Raw genomic sequence first — 22,763 nt, 5'->3', positions numbered from 1 at the left:
ACCTACATCAGTTTATCTTCATAAACAGAAGATGTATTCATCTTCTTCATAGTTTCAACTCCAGCATCACTTCCACAGGAAAGTCTCCCCCATTGGTCAAACCCCCCTGTTATGGATTGTATTCTTAGTACTTGTCTCAGTTACAGTTTTATATTTGGTGGTGATTTGATTAATACATGTCTCCACTACAGGCTGTGAGCACCTTCAGGATTTGTAATCCTATGAAGTTTTGCTCACCACTGTGTTCTCAGCACCTAGCAAAGCACCTGGCATAATAGATAATCAATAAATGTCTGAATGAATCAATCAGTCACCATCCTCTTTTCAAAGGCAGGTTTGCTAGTTCACTGCAGGGAGGAGTCAGGAAATCAAGAGGACAGTTTGCAACATTGGGGCATGCTGGTGCCTAAAGCCAACATGAACCCCAACACTTGGAGAGAGTGTCTCAAAGGAGAAAAGGCTATGCCATCTCCTTTACTGATGGCCCTTACCCTGAGCCTTCCATCACAGAGACGAGCAGAGGCCCTGCCGACTAGAAAGATAGGACAGAAAGCCTGCTGCTCAGTGCTCCTCCTACTTTCTCCCCTTCACCTCCAAGACTGAGTACTCATTGGCACATGTAGTCATCATTCAACCCAGCAATGGGAAGGTGCGTCTCCTGGGAACCTGGGTCTAATTGTCAGCTTCAAACTTCAGAGAGGAATGGAGGTTTTGGAAAATGTTCAGAGAAGAACATCAGAGAGACAAGCTAAACAGAGTAGCCTGGGGAGGAAAGAGTTAATGGGAGGAAGTGACTCTACCTCCAAGAACAGCCCCCAAGTCAAGGGCTTAGTCCTCTACAAAGATGAAAGGGGTCTGGATGGAAGCTTCTAGATGATTATCTTATTAAAAACTGTCCTCTAATTGCCACAGAGGTTTAGATCAGAGGTGTACAGAATAAGTCTGAGAAATTCTTTAAAGCCAAGGTCACTAAAGCTCTAGAAAATATTACTGAAACTAACAAGGCATATTCTCCCTACGAAAGAGAACCACATAGCTAGGGGCTGCCTCTGTCCTTTCTGCAGCCATCAGTCAGGGTGGACGTGTATAAGTCAGGTCGATAAAGTACAGGTTATTCAATGATAAGACAGATTCCAAACTTGATTTTATAGCAAAACACTTTCATCCAATAAAATCTTTCTTGGAGTTATAACATACAAAATTAACATGTAGAGATGTTCTGGTTGAAGATGTAAGAGTGCCTTCACTGTGCAGAAAGGACCCTGCCGCCCAACCTGCAGGACAAGAAGGGACCCAGCAAGAACATCCCGGCCACTGCTCTCCAGTCACGCTTTGGAGCAGAAACACAGAAACTTGGATGCTCTTGTTTCTCCTATCAAGCTCTGCGCCTGAGTGTTCACTCTGAATGTAGTTATGTTGAGTGTCACCTGGGTGACAGACCGTCAGCTTTCCCTTTTAAGGTCCCTTGAATCTCTAGTTTTGCTCAGGATCTCGTTCATAACTCTGGTTATCCACATTTCCAGGAGCATATAACTCTCAAATAACTCCCCAAATGACTTACAAACAACATGGTCGAAGACGTGGAAGCCACCCACCTTTCACGCCTAGGTACTAGCCCCACTCCAAAATGCAAAAAGGCCATGAAGCACTCAACATAATTGCATTCGAGGGAAACAAGGCTGCAGGTTCAGTCAACTCTTGAGTAGACAGAGGTTAATTTCGAACCTCTGGTTTTTCAAAGTTTTGGTGAGCACTCACTGGGTGCTGGGCCCTGGGACTTTCCAGGGTCAGTTTCTCATTTTTCTTCCTACTTTGGCTTTCCAGGAGACACAGACACAAGTGTCTTTCCCAGAGAAGGGGAAGAGAAAAAGGGATGGTCCACTGCCTGATACATCTGAATCCAGAAGTAAACTTGATCAACAGTAGAGGTCTCTGGGCTGGAGTAGAAAAAAAAGAAGGAACCAGTATGCATACCTACTATGTGCCAGGGACAGCACTGTGCTGGTTCTACTCCCATATCCCGTACAATCCCTACCTCCATTTTATCATTTAAAACATTATTTGAAAAACCAAGACTCAAAGCAACGAGAAACTTTCCAAAAGTCATCCAAGAAGTAGTGGCAAGCTGCAACCAGGATCCACGTTGACGGGAGCTGACAGTAGCCATCAGTGGAGCCATGGGGTCTATTGGCCAACTCTTGTCTTCATCCCAGCTCCCAGCTCCATCCAATGCCTTTCTATCAGTTAGACTCTAGAATCTTTTAAGGCTGGGGAAATTTTCTTTGCTTATTAAATCTTACCCCACTGAGTGGGTGCCTGCTAAGTCTCCCTCAAATGAGTGGACCATCTGACAGATACGACCTCAAGAGACAGTGAAAGTCTGCTCAGTCATGTCTGACTCTTTGTGACCCCATGGACTGTAGCCTGCCAGGCTCCTCTGTCCATGGAATTCTCTAGGCCAGAATACTGGAGTGGGTAGCCATTCCCTTCTCCAGGGGATCTTCCCAACCCAGGGATCGAACCCAGATCTCCCACATTGCAGGCAGATTCTTTACCATCTGAGCCACCAGGGAAGCCCCAAGAAACAGTACAAAGGTCAATAGGAAATAGCCTGGATCAGACCAGAGGGAACAGGATCTACAGTATAATGTATTCCTTCAAAGGAGACTCCTGGCATACATCTTTTGAAAACCAGCCCTTATGGGGGTCTCCCAAGAGGCCACCCTAATTCCCCCTCATTTCTCAAGCAGTCTGACTTGCACTGCCAGGAGTGACTCAAACTGAAACGCTGCCGCCTAGCTGGAGAAGAGGCGGCTGGGGTGACTCACGCGCTTGGAGCCTGCCTCTCTTGGACAGACTCATTTCATCTGTCCAAGCATCAAAGGCTGAGTCAGAGTTCCCACCAGATGGGGGCTGCCTTGTACTTGCCTTCACACAGCTTGATCTTCTCCTCCACGAACAGCAGTCCTTTGGCTAGAAGCTGGTTCTGCCGAAAGAGAACAGAGGACACAAGACTTCACTGCATGACTAACCCTTGTCCACTCTAGGCGGGTGAAGGCATGGAGTTCTAGGCACTTGGACACTGTCATGCCTCCAGGCTGAAGAAGCCTTCGATCCTCTAGGAAGGCTGAGGCTTCGGGAGGAGTCAGCGAGACAGTCCGTCACAAAGGAGACGAAAGCCAAACCCAACCGGCATTTCCATCCCTCCAACCAGGGAAGATGTGACCACAAGCTTGGCTGGACTGTCTGGAAGGACTAGGGTGGACACCCAATGTCCTTTGAGCCCTTCATATAAACTCAGAAAGTGGAGCGTGGAGGCAATGGAAAATTATGCAGAAACGATAGACTTTTTATAAAAACTGATGGTTTCTCAAGCTAGCATGAAAGAGACGGCCTGCAAAATTTTAAGCAGCAGTGAGTATATGTCCCTCAGTGAGTGAGTGCCTGAGAAAGTTGTGGGAAAACAGAGTAAGAAGAAGTCCCTTTGCAATTGCAACTAACAACTGTTTTGCAGATATCACAGGATATTTATTCTTCATCTCATCTAATTCTGACCCTCCCAATAATCTGATCAAGTTGGTGCTATTACCCTCTGACTTTACTGATGGTCAGGGTAGACTTGCCCACAGGAGACAGACTCAATCTTCCTGGCTCCACCAGCCATGTTCTTTTTACTCTGCCTTGCTACCTTCCAGTAGGTCTTCCCACCCAGATCCCCTTCTTCCCTCAAAAGGCTACAGCTGGTCCCACACAATGCAGGCAGCTTTTCCAAAGGTCACAGAATCTCAGAGATGCCTCACCACTTACCTCACATCTTTAGATAATCAAAGGCCTATGCTTATGGCGTGGGGGATCCACAGTGGTATATATCCTATCAAAAACCTATGCATTTCTTAGTGTTCTCCTTTAGAAAAACCTAAAACCCTGTTACCATGATGGTGAGCGTGTACATGGCAGAGAGGAAAGATCAGACAGGTGTTCAAGTCCAGCTCAGCCACTTTCTAGCTGTGTGATCTTGGGCTTCCTTTCCTGAGTCCTGAGCCCCCTCATCTGTAAAATAGCATCACACCAGCAATATCATAAAGTTCTTATAATATTATAAATATACACACAGGGACTTCCCTGGTGGTCCAGTGGTTAAGACTCCAAGCTGCCAATGCTGTGGGCGTGGGTTTGATCCCTGGTTGGGGAACTAAGATTCCACATGATGTGTCGCACAGCCAAAAGATTAAATACACACACACACACGCACACGCGCGCACGCACACACACACACACCCACAGTAATCAATGGTAATGGGCAGTGACGACAATAGTTGCTCTCTTAACCCAACTATCTTCACGAAAGAACAGGTGGGTAAAGAGATTCGATAATGAATGGACCCACATCAAACATATTAAAGTAGTTTATCAAAAGCACTATCACATTCCTGTGACTAATACATATATATGGAATTTTAGAGACCCAATTAAAATTTCCAGGCTATAACCTAATTTGAAAAGTAATTAGCCATCATTTAGTTTCAAGATGGAGTCCCAACTCAAAGTTACAGTGACATCCTATGGGAGTTCACCAACTCTGTTAAAGGGAAAAAGATCAATTCCTTTCCTAGGAATGATGGAACAGACAAGTAATGACAGTGAAAGTCTGTGTCCTCTGCCTTCCACCAAGCACACGAATCCCAGAAGCAAGAAAAACACCACAGCACCACTGAGATGATCACAATCAGGACTTTGTGCCACCTTAGCTGGGCAGGAATGGATGGCACAGGTGTTTCCAGATGTAACCAACCCCCAGCAAATGGCTCTGAGCAAAAATCCCAATTCAGGCCTGAAGTCTGTGCCCTGGTCCCTTTCACTGGCCCAGAGGATGTCTTAGGAGGTCCCCAGGCGCTCTGTGCGAGGAGTCCTGATGCCTTGCTCTCCATCACTGCCTCCATTGCCAACACGGGTACCCCAGCCTTCTTCCAAAATAGCCACAAATCCTCCTTAATTTCAAGTTTCTGAGATTTACCTCCAAATGTACGAGAGACTCCTCCCTGTGATGCAGGTTTCATCGTTATGTTCCTGCACTGTAATTATTTACATTTAAAGGTGAGGGGTGTCCAAGGCACCAAGAGAAATAAAAGCCTAGTCCAGGTTGTATCATTAGTCAGTAATAGTCAATATATCCCATGCGTCAGGATTTTAGGTTCTTAGGGGTGAGGACCATGTAATTTAGGTTACCTGGCTTGGAGAACAATGCTTAAAACATGGTAGAAGCTAATAAATATTCACTGAGTACATATTGCCTGTTTGGATGTTAGAGACCATTTTTGCTTTTAAGAAATCAAGGTAAGAGAATGTTTTTAAGAGAGAAAGTGATGTAAGTCCCTAAAATTCTAGTACGAAATAGGCTGTGTGCTCAGTCATGTCCTACTCATTGTGACCGTAGCCCACCAGGCTTCTCTGGCCATAGAATTTTCCAAGCATAAATACTGGAATGAGTTGCCATTTCCTACTCCAGGGAATCCTCCCAACCTAGGGATTGAACCCAAGTCTCCTGGGCTCCTGCATTGGCAGGTGGATTCTTTACCACTGAGACATCTGGGAAGCCAAAATTCTAATACCCTTAGGCATTTGTACATTTTGCTCTTATTTTACAAATGGCATTTTATTCCCTTGATGAAAACTACTTTGCATCTTACTAGACAAACTTTAAAACATGGCATAGGCTCTCCTTCCTACTCTTTTCCAGGTCCTCCCCCTACAAGGAGACATTTGGGGAAACTTTTTTTAAAACTAAGGAAGTCATTTGTGTATTATGGAAGAAATGGAAAAGAAAACATTCTTGTTAAATTTCTCATGATACATAGCATAGAAATTCTGTAGCTTAGATTAAAATAAGAGTAACAGAAACCTGAGGTGAAAAGGGGCCTTAAGAATCATCTAGTCATTCTCACCTCTCGCCAGCCCTGTGGTCCAAATCAAATGGTCACACACAGTTTCAGTAATTTTTTAGGTTGGACTCATTTTCCAGAAAGCTAAAGCACCTTTCAAAAGCATCTTAAAGAAAACATTTTTACTCCTAGGCTTTGTAGATTTTGCTCTTATTTTACAGTTGAATAAACTGCAACTAGAAGTACAATCTCCAGCTTTTATTTGGCACGTGCTAAGTGAACTCGATCTTTTGGGCTAGCCTGGCCCTCAGCCCCACCTCTCTGGAGAGTCGCCCGCCACCTACTCAGTGACACTCGGCCCCCTCTTGCATGCTTGAGCCCTTTGAACCCAGCCTTCATTTCCGGCTACGCTGATTGGCTGGATGCCCACCCTCCGACCCACCTAAGTCTCAAACTGAGCCAATCACTTGCTCTCCTGGGAACTGTAATCAACCAGGCCCCCTTTGATCCAAAGGGCCCTGTAATCCTAAGGTCCCAGTGCTTTGAAAGGACTTATGCTCTGCAGTTGCCTTCCTCACTTTGTAATATTTTTTTATTTTTTAAATGTGTTTTTTAAAAGAGAAGGCTGACAGGGCAATGGAGCTCACCCCAGGGGCTTGACTTCAGCTCACTTGTGGTCTTGTCTCCTACAGCCCCCCCAGGAGGGGGGGTTTGGGTCCCTGCCCCCCACCCCCTGCTGTTCCTTGCCCTGCCAATCTCCCCTGCCCTGCCCCACCACTGCTGTCATCCTACTCCTAAGGCGATGACAGGGTCACGTCGGTGGGGGCCCAGGCCTGGTGCCTTATAGCATCTTGCAGAAAGCCAGGCGGCAGACCTCCCTGCCCTGGGCTGGCAAAGCTCTGGCTCGAGTGCTGGTGACTCAGTGGAGGCCTCTTGACCACCCCTGATCTATGTACCGAGACCGTGAAGGTTATAACTCTTGGGGGTCCCCTGTCCATGGTGGGTGGCAGCTGCAGGTCCATGGGAAGGGAAGTGCCTTCCACGCCCCAGTAGCAACCACATTTGCATTCTGCGTCTGCAAATGATGAAGCCCACCCTGTCTGCTGATCACTGCACCCAAGGACACACCAACTGGACATCTGTGCAGCTTAAAACGGCTGAGACTTAAAGAAAAAAGAAGAGAAAAACAGCCTGGATTCAGAGAGCTATCCTGTCTTTCTAAGCGTCTGTTCCCCCTGGCCTCACCTGCCAGTATTCCCAGCCCCAGATAAACACCTGACTCTAGAAGGTGCTGAGAAAATGTACGGGAACAGAGCTGGAGAAGATCCCGACTTTCCTCTTGTCCCACTCCCTGCCCAGTGGCACCAACCCCATCACCTCCCAACCCAAAGGCTTTGAGCCAAAGAACCAGTTATATTCAATAGCAGCCGCCTAGGAAATGGGCCAGTTGTTACTTAATGCAGCCCCCATAAATGAACTTGGACGGGGAATACATAGCCCTCTAATGAAGTGGCAGAGGATCCAGAAGGGAAAAAAAAAAAAAAACAGCTGACCTGTGTTTATGAAGATGTTGAAAATGGGCTGCCAGCAGAAAAACAAGGCTCCAGGGAAAAAAAATGCAACAAAACAAAACACAAGGGTGTCTGTGGAAAAGTATCAAAACTATGCAGTCTTCAGCTCATCCTGGGTAATCCTGGAGAGTGGGCAGAAGGAGCTGGGGAGGACAGAGGAGAGAGTGGGCCTGTGACAACTGCGGAGCTGCTCCCTGACCCGGCCAGAAGGGCTCCGGAAAATGAAGAACCAACAAGCTAGGAGTTGGGGTGAACGATGCTACTCCCACACAGGGTAGGAGCTCTGTAAATGCTTAAGGCTGCTAACCATCCATTGCTTCTGGTGCTTTAGCAGTGATGATGACAGTAAGAACAGAAGGGATGACAGGAGGGATAACACGGGTTTTTACTCTTTGTCAGGCACTGTTTTGTACCCTTAGAATGCGTGATCTCACTTTACCATTGCCACAAACTGAGGCCCTTTATACAGAAGAAGAAACTGAGGATCGGAGAAGTGAAAGTGAAAGTCACTCTGTCGTGTCTAACTCTTTGCGACCCCATGGACTAAACAGTCCATGGCATTCTCCAGGCCAGAATATTGGAGTGGGTAGCCTTTCTGTTCTCCAGGGGATCTTCCCAACCCAGGGATTGAACCCAGATCTCCCGGACTACAAGCGGATTCTTTACCAGCTAAGCCACAAGAGAAGCCCAAGAATACTGGGGTGAATAGCCTATCCCTTCTCCAGCAGATCTTTCCGACCCTGGAATCAAAATACGGTCTCCTGAATTGCAGGCAGATTCTTTACCAACTGAGCTATCAGGGAAGCCCTGAGGTTCAGAGAAGCAACTAGCAAATGTGAGACCAGAACTGGCATTCAGGTTGGTTGGAATCCAAAGCCCAAATCTTTCCCCCAGCATATGACTCTGTTTTACTTCAGCAATGATGATAAAAAAAAAAAATACTAAGGTGAACAGCTATCATTCCTTGATGGCTCAGTTTGTATTATACAAAGCACTTAATATATGTCATCTCCTCTAGTAACTGGCAACAATCTTTGGAAGTAGGTACTGTGATTACAGCTGTTGCTAAGTCGCTTCAGTCGTGTCCGACTCTGTGAGACCCCATAGACGGCAGCCCACCAGGCTCCCCCTCCCTGGGATTCTCCAGGCAAGAACACTTCAGTGGGTTGCCATTTCCTTCTCCAATGCATGAAAGTGAAAAGCGAAAGTGAAGTCGCTCAGTAGTGTCCGACTCTTAGTGACCCCATGGACTGCAGCCCACCAGGCTCCTCTTTCCATGGGATTTTCCAGGTAAGAATACTGGAGTGGGGTGCCATTGCCTTCGTGATTACAGCTAGATTATCACTGAGAAAACTGAGTTTCAGAGAGGCTAGGTAACATGCCTACAGTCACACAGCCAGAAAGTGTTCTGGCAAGGACTGGGATTCATACCTTCCCAGCAGAAAGGCTGGTGGTTTTAGGCATCACACTCTTCTGCCCAGTCAGTTGGAGAGATTTTTAATGCCCTTGCCCACAAAGGAAAATAGATGAGATCCATCTGGTTCAGATATGGTGGGGAGGTTGGCTTGGCAATTTCAGGCTATGTAACCAGGTTCCACCAAAACTTTCATTCGTCTGGGTCATTGCTGCTGCCCAATCCTGCTACAGCTTCTCAACTTCTGCCTCTCCAAAAGGGCTTTCCTGGGGCTTCCCTCTCCGCTGTGCTAAGTCTCTTCAGTCGTGTCCAACTCTGAGACCCCATGGACTATAGCCAGGTTCCTCTGTCCATGGGATTCTCCAAGCAAGAATACTAGAGTGGGTTGCCATGCCCTCCTCCAGGGGATCTTCCCAACCACATTTTATATCCAGCAAGTCACACATCTGGCTCCCAGATGGATTCTATTGCCAGATAAGACATTCTTTCCTACTCCAGAAGGATTTGGCAGGATGTCACTCTGCCCACCAAGAACTTGTATTAACCAATAATTCTAGTTCACGCATTTGTTTTCAGGGACAGCAATGTCTACAGAGGTTGTTGTTGTTGGCATCAAGCCGATGATGGATTCATGGGTCACCTCCATTTTTTTCCCCTTTTGTGACTTTGAAAGTACAGCCATCATCTCTAAGGATGTCTACATTTCCTGTGAACCTGGATGTCTTCCTAGATAAGCAATAAAAAGTCTTATAAACAAAACTCACCCCCAGGCCCAAAGAGTTCTTAATAAACTAATGTGTAGGAGTGATGAGACCAGAGAGAAAGCCCCAGATGGGAGACTGAAGACAATTTAAAACTTGGTACAAATGCTAATTCTTCATTTAGCATCATTTTGCTGGTAAAATTCACTGAAAGGGTGAATTAGGGCTTTTTTCAAGTTATTTTATGAGGACGCAGGAAAACAGTCCCATGTCTGTTTTGCTAGATACTGAAAAATATAAAGTTTAAAAGCATTGAAATTTTTCTTCTCCGGGGTTTTTCAGGGGATGTCTCCACGGCATTTTTAACACTTAAATTATATAATCCAAAAGATTTTTTCCCGTGGCCAGATGGCCTGGGTTTGATCTATGCTCTACCTTTTACTGGGCTTCCCAGGAGGCACTAGTGGTAGAGAACCAGCCAGCCAATGCAAGAGATATAATTGACACAGGGTATGATCCCTGAGTCGGAAAGATCCCCTGGAGGAGGGCATGGCAACCCACTCCAGTATTCTTGCTGGAAAATTTCATGGACAGAGGAGCCTGGCGGGCTACAGTCCATATGGTCACAAAAAGTCAGACACGACTGAAGCGGCTTAGCATGCACACTGTCTTTTACAAGTCGAATGATAGTGAATAACCTCTCTTTCCCCAAGTTCAGCTGCAATACGTGCTAAACAATAACAATGAAAATGTTCTCATCCTCTGTCAGGAGGACCACGTGACTTAGTGCAGGAATGGTTCTCAGATCAGGTCTCAAGACTTGAGCGCACATGAGAATCACCGAGGACTTGCTAAAACACAGACTGCTGGGCCGGACCCCACAGTTTCTGATTCAGTTCGTCTGAGGAGGGGCCGGAGGATTTGTTTATCTGACACTTTCTCAGGTGATGCTGAAAACACAGGTCTGAGGACCACACTTTGAGAACCAACAGATTAGAACAATGCCTGACACATAAATTTTGGAAAATATTGGCTTTTGTTACTATGATGGTTATTTTTGTCTTCCTTAAGTTGTAGAACAGCCTCCGAGAAAGGCCCCCTGCTGCTTTCCAAGTCTAACAATACTCTTTAGCCTCAGTCTTTACTTCTCAGGCCACTGAAGTGCTAGATGTTTTCATGTGTCCAGCATGTCTTCCATCCCTTCTCACACTGGTTCCCTAAACCTGTCTCCTGCCATTCCCAGCCTAGTCACCCAATTTCATCCATAATGGGTTTCCAAAAACACATACGCATGTGGAACAAGACACTGATGTGTTATAAGGGGGAGTTCTGTTTCTATAGAGCATTAGATGATAAAATCCCTAATTACACCTCATTTTTGGTGCTCATCTTCAGGTGCTAGATTTGCAGCATTTGGTATGTACATGTTCCTTCTTTAACAGTTGAACGTGTAATAATCTCGTCCGATGAAGCTACAGAGTTGCTGTTTCAGCACGTCCACAGATTTCCATCTTTCTCTCACTTATATTAAGATTTATGGTTATCCATTTCAAGACTCATTTTTCCATTTATCTCCATGAAATAGGAGGAAAGTCCAGTAAAAATATTCAAATAATTGCACAAAATTCAAGTAATTGCCGAGGAACTTAAGTACAGCAAAGCGGCTGGCTGGTGGGCAACCCCACAGAAGGCAGCCTGAAAGAGCCAGGGGTCATCCTGGAAGCCCCCAGACTATGCCAACTTTTTCTCTCCCTTCTCAGCAGCCAAGGGAAGTGTTAGGCCACCCCAGTGTTCATAGACTCTGTATGTAAGTTAAGGCCTCTCTTCCAAGAGCTGGCCAAATTTAAAATGCGACCTTCTCACTGAAAGACATCATCCTCTCCCCATCTCTCCCATCTTCATCCTGGAGTTCAGCTCCTCTTGTTTAAAGCCCCTCTGGATCCTGGCTCCAGTTTCACCTTCAAAGCAGTATATGGGAACTATCCCTCACTACCTGCGTGCCTGTATGCTAAGTTGCTTCAGTCATATCCGCTTTTTTGTGACCCTATGGACTGTAGTCCACCAGACTTCTCTGTCCATGGATTCTCTAGGCAAAAATACTAGAGTGGGTAGTCATTTCTTCCTCCAGGGGATCTTCCCGACCCAGGGGTCGAACCCAAGTCGCTTATGTCTCCGGCAGTGGCAGGCTAGTTGTTTACCACTAGCGCCACCTGAGAAGCCCTCCTAATTTATCCTTTTTCCCATTTCAGGAATCACTCTAGCCTTCCCAAGTGGATTAAAGAAGAGTTTAAACTTTTGTACCCTATTCCATTTGGGTTTGAAAATTGCAAAAATTATTTCCCCCACTCTTTATTGCTTCTCCACCTTAATTTTTCTGGATTCTTACAAGCCCTATCTTTGTACCTAAACAATGTATTTATTCTGGGCCTGTTTTTAAGCCTTTACCTTCCACTCAGTGCTTCAGTTAACATAATGTTCTGTATTACCTGTATGGATGTATCTACAGCTCTGCACTTCAGTTTCATACTCCATGGTGACCAGGACGCTTCTATGGGTCTCTCCTTCAGCTTCCTGCCACGTGCCACGTGCCCTTGATGAATCCTCTCTGATAATGGTGAGTTAATGGGAAACTGGCCTCCTGGGACTCACAGATATGAGAAGATGGAAACATTCTATCACACACTACTAGGCCATCTGTGACCTACTGACAAGTGTGGTTGCTAGATTTCCCCTTTTGCTAGGTAGTGTCTTGTTCAAGGGCTTCCCAGGTAGCTCAGTGGAAGAGAATCTGCCTGCCAATGCAGAAGATGCAAGAGACGTGGGTTCAGTCCCTGGGTTGGGAAGATCCCCTGGAGATGGAAATGGCAACCCACTCCATTATTCTTGCTGGGAAAAATCCCATGGACAGAGGAGCCTGGTGAGCTACAATCCTAGGGTCACAAAAGAGTCAGACACGACTGAGTGACTAAACAAAAAGAACAAATCTTGTTGAAAGTCACTGACTACACACTGAGTTTCCGTATCAAGCAAAACTCTGGTTGCACCAAAAGTAATTTAACTTTCTGGGCTTGAGGAAAAGCTTCCAACAGACACAACACAGCCAGCAGATGCAGAAACACAGAGTGCTATCTGCACTCTTCCCATCCCCACATCCCGAACCACTAAGGTACCTAATCAGTTAAGAGAAAAATGCAGAGCATTTCCTATCATCCATTTCCAGAGTTAAAAGAAACCAATTACCCCCCCAGGGCTGTCTCTAGGATAGAGTTCCTGTCGGAAACCCCAATTTTCCTTCTGGGCACAATTCAAAACAGACCAAAGGATAAAGAAAATCAATACTGCAAATGTCAAAGATTTTTTCTGGCCGGTGTCTTCTAGAAATCTATCTGTGCTTTTGCCAGTCAAACGGGCTGTCTTCTCTGTGTGCAGGCATAAGATAAGCACCATTTTCCCACCTGTTTTCCTCCTTCCCTCACCTCGGGTCATTTTCATTATACTTCCCTGAAGACCATCTTTTTTTTAAGCTGCAAAATGAGAATGTTCACTTTCAAAAGCGGAGCCCCAGTGATAGATTTTACAAACAGTAATCTCTGGGTTGGGGGTTCTGGGTACCAGGAAGCAGATCTCACTGCTGAGTACAGATGTCTGGGAGGGTGGTCATCTGATCCTCCACACAGAGGAGCCCACTCGTCACCTTACCCAACAGCCATGTCCATGGCATGTGGGTTGCAACAGTCCACCCCAAGATTTCATTCCTCACTTGTCCCCAGACCTTGCCCCTTCCTTCTTTCTGGAGGAACGCTCTTCCTGGAGCCCATCCTGACTGTCCCTCTTAAAACTACAGCTGATAACTGAGTGTGAAGGCTGAGGTTGCCTCTATCCGCCTTCCCTCCTGGATTTCCCTCTTCATCTGAAGAACTATTCTCGGTGTGGCTTTGAAACCAGACCATTACTAAGGGTGCCTGGCAAATGACTTTCCAAACCTGAGTCTCTCTTGAACCACCATCACCACTTGGCCACAACCAGGGCCGCTTACAGTTATTCCTGTATACTATTTTTCTTCAATCTATCCATTTTTTTCATTCTTTATTTTTAAAGATTTTTTTAATGTGGGCCACTTTAAAAGTCTTTATTGAATTTGTTACAATATTGCTTCTGTTTTATGCTTTGGTTTTTTGGCCCCAAGGCATGTCAGATCTTAGCTCCCTGATCAGGAGCCCACACCCCCTGCATTAGAAAGCGAGGTCTTAACCCCTGGACCACCAGGGAACTGAGGGAAGTTCCCCTCAATCCACTTTTTCAAAATATAAATATGTTTAAAAAAGAAACCATAGTAACCCCATTTACCATAAACAGAATGTAACTCAAGGATCTACTCAATGCAAACTAAACGATGTTACGTAACTCTAATTAAGGGCTTCTGGCTGAAGACACTAAGTCTGAAACCTGCTGTCTCTTCATTAAACAGCATAGATCATCAAGTCTTGCAGAAGTGTAACAGACACAAGGGCACAAACCAAGACTTTCCCTGGCAGGATCAGAAGTGCCAAAGGAAAATAAGGAAACACCATGAAGACAAAGGTTGCTCAATACCACGGCATACACCTCCTCAAATCTCTCATGTATCCACGGTGGACAACCCCCTCCTCTAGCCCAAGAAAGTTTACTGGGCATCTACTATGTGCTGGGTAATTTCTAGGGACTACAGAATCAAACGCATTTTAAAAAATGGCTCTGAGCTCGCATGAGACCTAAAACCTACATTTTAACAAACAAACAGTATCTAGGATAGCCTTTGTTCCAATCTAGCACCTTGAACTAAGGAAAAACCCAGATTTGAAATCATGAAAAACTCCCAGAAGGAGACTCAACAGTCACCAAGCAGTCTCTCTGATTAAGCTCTAGATAAAACATGACATGTGGTTACCAGCTGTTAAGTGTCTGACACACTTTGTAAGCAGTACTAACTGCCCTCGAAACCTCAGGGCTTCCCAGTTAAACAAATCCCCACCCAAAAGCCCTCCCCAACCCATCCGAGGGGGAGCCCCCAAAGCCAAGCAATGACTGACACGTCAAACCTGGTTGAAACCACACAGGGAACCTTGTCTATTTTAAATGTCAATGAGGAAGGCAGCTGGGCCAGCAGGTTTCTCCAGGAGGGGATGAAAAACCACTTCTGTAGTGGGATTTAAAACTCAGTCACTAGAGACAGCGAGAGAAGACAGTGTGGACAAGACTGACCTCTGAGTCAAGGGCAACTGAAATGATTCACATTTGTGACTAATTATCTCTTCTTTAATCTTTGTTTGTCTCTCTCCCTGGACAGGGGTGGTCTTTCAAGCTGCTGAGACTTTTGACCTGACTGAATTCCGGGCTTCTGTTGGGTCTTACTTTCTCCAGATTTAGAATGGCCAAGTGGCCATTTTCTGGTGTGTGTGTGTGTGGGTGGGTGGGTGTGGGTGTGTGTAACAACTGACATTTGTCATTCTTTCAAAGTGCACATAAAAGTTTAAGCTTCCTGATCTATGCAAAGAAAATGAAAGGATGCTTGTGTTGTTTTTAAAACCTACAAACTCTTTATACTGTCTTAAAAGTATGCTCACCTGGGGCACAGAATAACATCACCAACCTGAAACCAATTTGTTACGGGTTTTATGTCACTTCCCCATTAAAATGGGCGGGTTACACTTTAGAATAAAGAATATGTATACAGCTGATCCTTGAACAACATGGGGGGCTTTGGGGGCCAACCCTCCACGTACTTGAAAATCTGCATATAATTTGTAGTCAGTCTTCTGCTTCACAGGATCTTTGATATTCACAGATTCAACCAACCATGGATCCTACAGTAAATACAGTAGTATTTACTATTAAAAAATAAACCAAACCTGTGTGCAAGTGGACCTTTGTGATTCAAACCCATGTTGTTCAAGGGTCAACAGTATATAGATATTTAATGAACACATTATTCTGTTTTACTCTGTACTAATCACTGTTCGAACACTTAACAAATAATAATTACCTTAGTCCTCACAACAGCCCTATAAGGGTTACATTCTATGACCCCTGTTTTTACAGAACAAGATACTAAAATAAGAGAGGTAAAGTGACTTCCCAAGGTCACACAGCTAGAAAGTGGCTGTGCTGGGCGCTGAACCCAGGCAGTCTGGCTCTAAGCGTTCTGCTCTGCTTCCCCCCACCCTGGCCCCTTCACAGTATGTGCTGCGTGCTTTTCATGAATTATTTCATGTGGACAGAGCAGCGACCTATAAGGTAGATCATTTTTTTTTAATTCCATTTTACAGATGGGGAAACTGAGGCATAGAGAGGTGAAGCAGCTTGCCCCAGACACTCAGCTCTGACTTCGTGGAAGTCACCCACTCAGTTACATGACACCTCCCCACGCCCTCCCACCACGTGCCTTTGGCTGGAGTCAGGAAGCCAGCTCGTGCCAGTGGGTTAGAAACCACCTGTGACTGAATTTGGAGTCTTGAGTTGACTAGCTGCATGACAACAGTGTCTAGGCAGGAGGGATGTTAGCTTGTCTGATTCAATTCTACCTTTAACAGAACAGACTGAGAGGCTTAATGACAAGAAAGAACTTGACTAAAGGGACATTTCATTACACTCAATTAGGTACCATCCACTGGGTGGGAGGGAATGGCAGTAGAGAAGCAGTTCTCCAAGTGTGGTTCAGGGTCCCCTGGGGGATCACCCAGACCTCTTCCACATGGTCAAAACGATTTTCTTAACAACGCTAAGCTGTTATTTGCCTTGCATCCTCCATGAGTGTACTGTGGAATTTTCCGGAGACTATGTGCAATATTTTCCAGATGTGCATTATCACAATAGACTGATGATGAAGCCGATTCGAGGATCCAGTCTGCAGGCAAATTTGCAGGCATATAACACAATGCCACACTTCTACATTTAGTTTGAAAAAGTTATTGTTCATAAACATGTCATTAATGCTAACATGCAGGAGGTTTATTATTTGAATGAATTAAGGCATACAGTAAAGTTTCTCATGTCTAATTTCTATCATGGTGAAGATACAGTTAATCCAAATAAATGATTGTTTTTAAGAACATAAAGGGGTTCCTGAGACCAAAAAGCCTGAGAACTGCTACCTGAGACTGTAATCTCCAAAAGAGCAAGGACACTTGTCCTGTATGCCGCCACAGCCGCTGCACTGCAGTGCCCAGCACATAGGAGGAACTCAGGATACATAATTTTGGATGTTGAAGGCATGTCCTGTGTACCGTTATCAGTCATCCCTTAGGGTCCATGTACCCACGTGCAAAATACAACCCATGCTCAGATGCACAGAACTTACCTGGAAATAGTCTGTAATGAATGATCCAAGTTCACTCTTCAGCAGCCGCCTGGAGAGAGAGAAACACCGTCAAGCAGTCCTTGATGCCACAGCTCCTGGAGTCTAGTTCACGGATGCACAATGAATTGGCGTGCTTGCCAGCGACACAGGCGCTGAGACCAGGCCTGGGAAGGGGGTGTGCTTTCCTAGGCCCTAGGAATGCCCTACCCCCACCAAGGTAGGAGAGAATTGGGGGGGGGGGGATGGGAATCCTAGAGGGACTTCTGCTCCTTCATTCACTCTATGGGTAAAGCATTTCCAGAGGGCAGCCACAGGGGATCCTATTTCTAATAGAGGTGGACGCAGGCCGGGGCACCTTGCTTCACGTGCAGCAAAAGATAAGGAAGAGGAATACCACAACTGTGTAATTAATTCCCCCATCTTTGCAGACTTCCTGGTTTAAAATGCATTTTGCATACATTCTTCATCCAAGTATTAGAAAGTATGTGTGTGGGGGGAGCAATTATTATCCCTTATGTATAGATAAAGAAACTGAGGCACAGAGAGGTCTCCCAAATAAGTCAGTGGCATAGTTAACATTCAAACTTATTCTGCAAATTCAGCATTTTTGCATAACTCTACCCTGTCTTGCCTCGAAAATTCATGGAAGAATATATTCAGGTACCATGGTTTCGGTGGTCTCACTGCCCATCCCCAAGTGGCTGAAAAGTCCTTCAGGGGAGAACGGGTCTATTTTATTTATCCAGCACCAACATTCATTCAGCTGCCCTTTATGTGCCAGACATTGTTCTAGCACCAGGCGTACAGAAGAGGACAAGAACAGGCGAGGTTTCTGTTCTCAAGGAGCTTACATCTTTGCAGGGAGGGTTATGAAGAGCCAGCGGGTTAATCAATACACTCCCAAGATAAGTTCAAAGAGCCTTAAGAGCTACACACACACAAAAAAAAAGAAAATGAAAAATGGGGGTATTGGCACCAGACCTCCTTCTCCCCGTGACAAATCATGCGACCATCGCTACTGGTCTTTCTTTAATTTAACCCAAACAAGGTGAGGAAGCTGAAGCCAAGAATCCAGCGAGTTCCCTAGAGAAGAAAGCCTTCAGAACATCCACTGACTTTATTTACGCATCCCATCAGCCACGGTTACTAAGGAGCAAACATTCAAACTTCTGACCACACCGACTGGGTTTTAACTCCTCAAAACAATGCGTTCCCACGTGTCGGATAAACAGGAAGTTGTTACAGCAAGATGTCACAAGGCGCAGAAGACAGACACAACAAGACTGGGTCACAAGAGGAAGAAACATCCATGACCTAAACTTTTGTCCCAGGAAGAACTCTCGAATGCTGAAAACCCACACTGAGCAAGGAAAATACCTTCTTTTTCCTAGGACCGAAGATGTGTCTGTGGTGGACACTGCATTTTGAGATCCAAGAGAACTGCATTTTCTGATCCAAGAGATCAGAAGGCCACCCCACCCAGAGAACCTAAGGTTCACCGACATGTGTGGAGATTTGACTGAGCCAGGGAAGTCTTCCTTGGTTAACAGGCCAAGAGCAGGTGGGTCCCGCCTGGACTTCGAGGCTAGAGGCATCTCTCAGACCAGACACGGAAATCAAGTGGGCAGTCCCAGGGGGAGGCCCTGGGACAGGAAGAGGCAGGGAAGCTGCTCCCGGCTGCTGGCTCCCAACAAGGTCTTCACGGCCACCGGGAAGTCTCAAAACCACAGGTGAAGGAGCCAAGCTTCATCAAAAAGTGGGGGAAACAAGTCAACACAGTCAGTTATTACTAACAGAGCTGCTCAAGTGTATCTTCGGGGCCCACAGTGTGGAGGGGTCAACACAGTTCTGAGACTAAACTGCATGCTATGGAATTGGTGTCCCAAGGAAGCCACACTGGGAGAACACTGTGCTCATGAAGATGCTTCAGGTAAAATCGAAAAAGAGGCTTCAGCAGTAAGAGCAGGCCTTCAAAGTCAAGAGCTAGGGAAACCTCCTGGAGCATGGCCGGGGAGTAATCACTATTGACTGGGATTGGATGTGATTAAGCAGGTGGTTATTGCCCAGGGATTTTCACAGTGGCACCCTGGGGGCATCGTGATGCTACCCAACTGAGGACTTCAAGGGGTCTCCTCCCCTGCCAGTGACAGGAACGGTACAGCACCCTAAGGTTTCAGCCAGGGCTCCATCAAGCCATGGCCAACGTCAGAGTTCTGCAGAGCATTACAAGAAGACAAAGCTCGAGATCGAAACCAGCTCATAAAGGCGCACAGACTAAAGAGTGAACTTGTTGCAACTGCCAAGACAAAGGCATAGCAAAAAGGACTCAGAAGCTAGCAGCAGCCATCCCAGGGCAGCAAGATGCTGATGGATATGAATAAAGAAGCAGAATATAAACAGGTGCTCCCACCACACTGATAAGGGTGGTCCTCAGTTCTTTACTGAAGCGTGACCAGACACAGGTGTGGAAGTCTGCTTTAGATACATTAAATGTAATGACTATAACCAGATCTTGTAAGAGAACTGTGCAATTGTCCTTGTAGCAAACCCCAAGTTCAAAACCCTCTCCACCAGGTATTTTTATTACAGAGTTACCAGAACAGAATGGACCTTACCTGATCACTTAAATCAACATTCTACTGGCCTGGGTGGGTAAATCAGCAAGCTATCTGTCCCTTACAAAATCCTGTCTTATTTCTGTCTGCACATGTTACTGGTTAGACAAGGTCAATGCATATATGTACAAGGTTTTTACTGCAATGAAATATAGGGATTAACATAAATTGCACCAATAAAGTGCTCATAAAAATTTGGTTCACTCATACAGTGAAGTTCTAAGTAACCATAAAAAAAAAGAGGAAATAAAGAAGTGCTCTTAGTAATGATATGAAGATGTCTACATGACATTGTTTTTTTTTTTTTAAGTAAGTTGCAGAACAGTGTATATAATATGGGAAGAGGAAACAAATATATATATGGTTTTTTATGTACACAGTATCAACAAACTCATGTCAAATCTGCTCTAACTTGCTGTTCTGTCATAACTACACGATTTGGTGTCCAAGTGGCCCTTTGAACTGAAATACACGGTACCTTGGGGCTTCCTAGGTGGCACTAGTGGTAAAAGAGCCTGCCTGCCAGTGCAGGAGACATAAGAGACACGGGTTTGATCACTGAGTTGGAAAGATCCCCTGGAGGAGGGGACAGTAACCCACTCCAGAATTCTTGCCTGGAGAATCCCATGAACAGAGGAGCCTGGCAGGTTACAGCCCATAGGGACACACAGCCGGACATGAATGAAGCAACTTAGCGCGCGCACACACACACACAGTACCTTAATTTTTAAACAGGCAAAACAAACATGCATTTTCAAAATTATCTGTAAATGCACTATAAATGTCTTCTCCCCTCTATCTCCCCAAAAAGAAGGCTACAGAAGGTTGAAGCTGTTACTGGAAATTAAGTCAGGCTACAAAACGCTTTGCTGGGGCTTCCCAGGTGGCTCAGTGGTAAATAATCTGCCTGCAGTGCAGGAGTCACAGGAGACACAGGTTCAATCCCTGGGTTGAGAAGATCCCCTGGAGGTGGGCATGGCAACCCACTCCAGTATTCTTGCCTGGAGAATCCCCATGGACACAGGAGGCTACAGAAGGTTGAAGGGGAGGGAGGTGGGGGTGGGGGGTTCAGGACATATGTATACCCATGGCTGATTCATGTCTATGTATGGCAAAAACCACCACAGTATTGTAAAGTAATTAGCCTCCAATTAAAATAAATATATTAATTAAAAAAAAAAGGTTGAAGCTGTTACTAGAAATTAAGTCGGGCAACAAAGCACTTTAGCAAACTTTATTCCTTGAAGTTGGGAAATGCAGTGCTATAGACACCAAATCACCTCATCAGACCCCAGTTTGTGGGCCTCATATAAAGTGTCAAGTAAGTATCCCCAGCTGCTTTTCTGTAAGTATTCCTTCTGTATGTATAAAGGAACTCTGGAAGAATAGCCAATAAACGACTATAATAAAAGTGATCTTTGGCAGGGGAGTAGGAACTGGGTTTCTGGAGTACAGGGAAGGGAGATTCCTTAGATATTTAAAATCTGGGAGTACATGGTGAACATGTCCTACTCAAAACCCCTAAAAACGATGGTTTCTAATTAACAATAACCACCACCAAGGTTACCAGCGGATGGCTTGAGGCCGAGAAGGAATTGTGGGAATGTGTTCCCACATCAAGGGTACAGTATCAGGAAGCAGACTGACCTCGGGGAACAGAATCCCACAAGGCCTGAGACTCTGCCAGTGCAAACCCACCCCAGGGCGGGTAACTCGAGATCTTAACACAGAGAGCGTGGGGTAAGGTGAGGTCAGAGAGCTCGCTGGCCAAGCTGAGAGCAGTCAGCCGCCGAGTCAGTGTGGGATCCGCCGTTGATTTGTATACTCTGTGTTTGCTCTGCTTGCACTTGGTTTACAAGGAAAGTGCACTTCTGAAAAACTCTACCCTGGCCTTAGCTGAAGTGAGAGAAAGGGATTTTCTGCCTCTCGGCCTTGAGGCGTCATATCAAGGGGAACTTGGCAGTAGCTTCTCCACCAAAACAGGAACAGGGGACTGACATCAGGACCCCAGGAGTTAATTCCACCAAGTCACAAGCATTTCCTGAAAACCTACTGTGTGTCAGACATGGTGTGAGGTGCTAGGAGAGGAAGATAGAAGAGCTCAGACAATGATTCCTCACCGTCGGGACCACTCTCTCAGGAGACAGGTTACCATCTTGTCCCCAAATGGAAAGGATGAAGGCATTAGGGATGCACAGATTTAATCCACAGAGGGATCACTCAACTCTATAATCTGCCTCACTAAGTTTTCTAGTTTAGCTTGTAAAGTACAAGAAAGAAGAGAAAAGCAGAAGAAAGACAGGATTAAAGAGCCTGTGCTTTGTGGCCCCCTCCATACAGAAGAGATGGAAAACCTTGTTCCCAAAACCTTGGCTGCATGTTTCTCCTGGGCACAGAGGCACAGAGGTCAGCAGCCTCCCTTCCTCTTTCTCCATCCTTTTCTCCGGTTTCTTCCCAGGACACAGGAAAGTAATTACATATTGGAGCAATTCATAATAATGAATAAAAAACCAATTGCTTCTAGGAAGGAGCCTGACTTTTTTTTCCCAATTAGAGTTTACTGAGCACTTACTAAGTGCCAGGTGCCACTGTCAATAATGTACATGTGTTTCCTCATTTAAGCCTAAAACTGTTAGGTGATAGTGATATTACTGTTCTTTAGACACAAGAAAACGGAACCTCAGAGGTTACTGAGGAGGGTGTGCAGTGGGCTTAGGATAGAGAGGAGAAGAGTTTCATCAAGAGTGCAGTTTCATTAAGACCTGGGTCTGAACCCTGTGGTTAGCAATATCTTTTACAAGTTAACTTACAAGTTAATCCCTTGTACCTGTTTCCTCAACTGGAATTTGGGGATAATAAAACTACCCACTCCACAGAATTACTGCAAGGGTAAATTAGTTAATCTTTGAGTGGTGAGTTTATAGAACAGTGCCTGGCATACCACAAAGCTTGGCAAGTGTCACCACCACCATCACCCCCATCACCAATGTCACCACTATCACCATCACCACCATCATCATTACTAGCACCACCACCCCCATCACCACCCCACATCATCACCAACACCACCATTGCCAACACCACCACCATCACCACTCATTACAAGCATCACCACCCCCATCACCATCACCCCCATCATCACCATCACCACCACCACCATCGCCAACAACAACACCATCACCACTCGTTACAAGCATCACCACCACCATCACCACCACCACCATCACCAACACCATCACCACTCGTT

General features: G+C 45.6%; 1 protein-coding gene across 3 annotated transcripts in view; it reads right to left on the bottom strand.

Annotated features, from left to right (window-relative positions):
• Window positions 1-22,763, bottom strand: part of PRR5L (proline rich 5 like) — a 79,865-nt gene that overhangs the window by 21,248 nt on the left and 35,854 nt on the right. For 2 of the 3 annotated variants that reach the window (XM_010831864.1, XM_010831865.1), the window contains exons 4-5: window positions 16,902-16,950; window positions 2,929-2,986 (exon numbers count right to left, since the gene is read on the bottom strand). In XM_010831864.1, the coding sequence (XP_010830166.1) occupies window positions 2,929-2,986; window positions 16,902-16,950 (107 nt within the window). The remainder of the gene's footprint in view (window positions 1-2,928; window positions 2,987-16,901; window positions 16,951-22,763) is intronic. The other variant, XM_010831866.1, reaches the window with a different exon arrangement.

This window comes from Bison bison, unplaced genomic scaffold (genome assembly GCF_000754665.1).
Source record: "Bison bison bison isolate TAMUID 2011002044 unplaced genomic scaffold, Bison_UMD1.0 scf7180017864531, whole genome shotgun sequence".
Classification (NCBI taxonomy): domain Eukaryota; kingdom Metazoa; phylum Chordata; class Mammalia; order Artiodactyla; family Bovidae; genus Bison; species Bison bison.
Note: the sequence above shows the minus strand (reverse complement) of the source record. Positions and strands in the feature narration are given on the sequence as shown.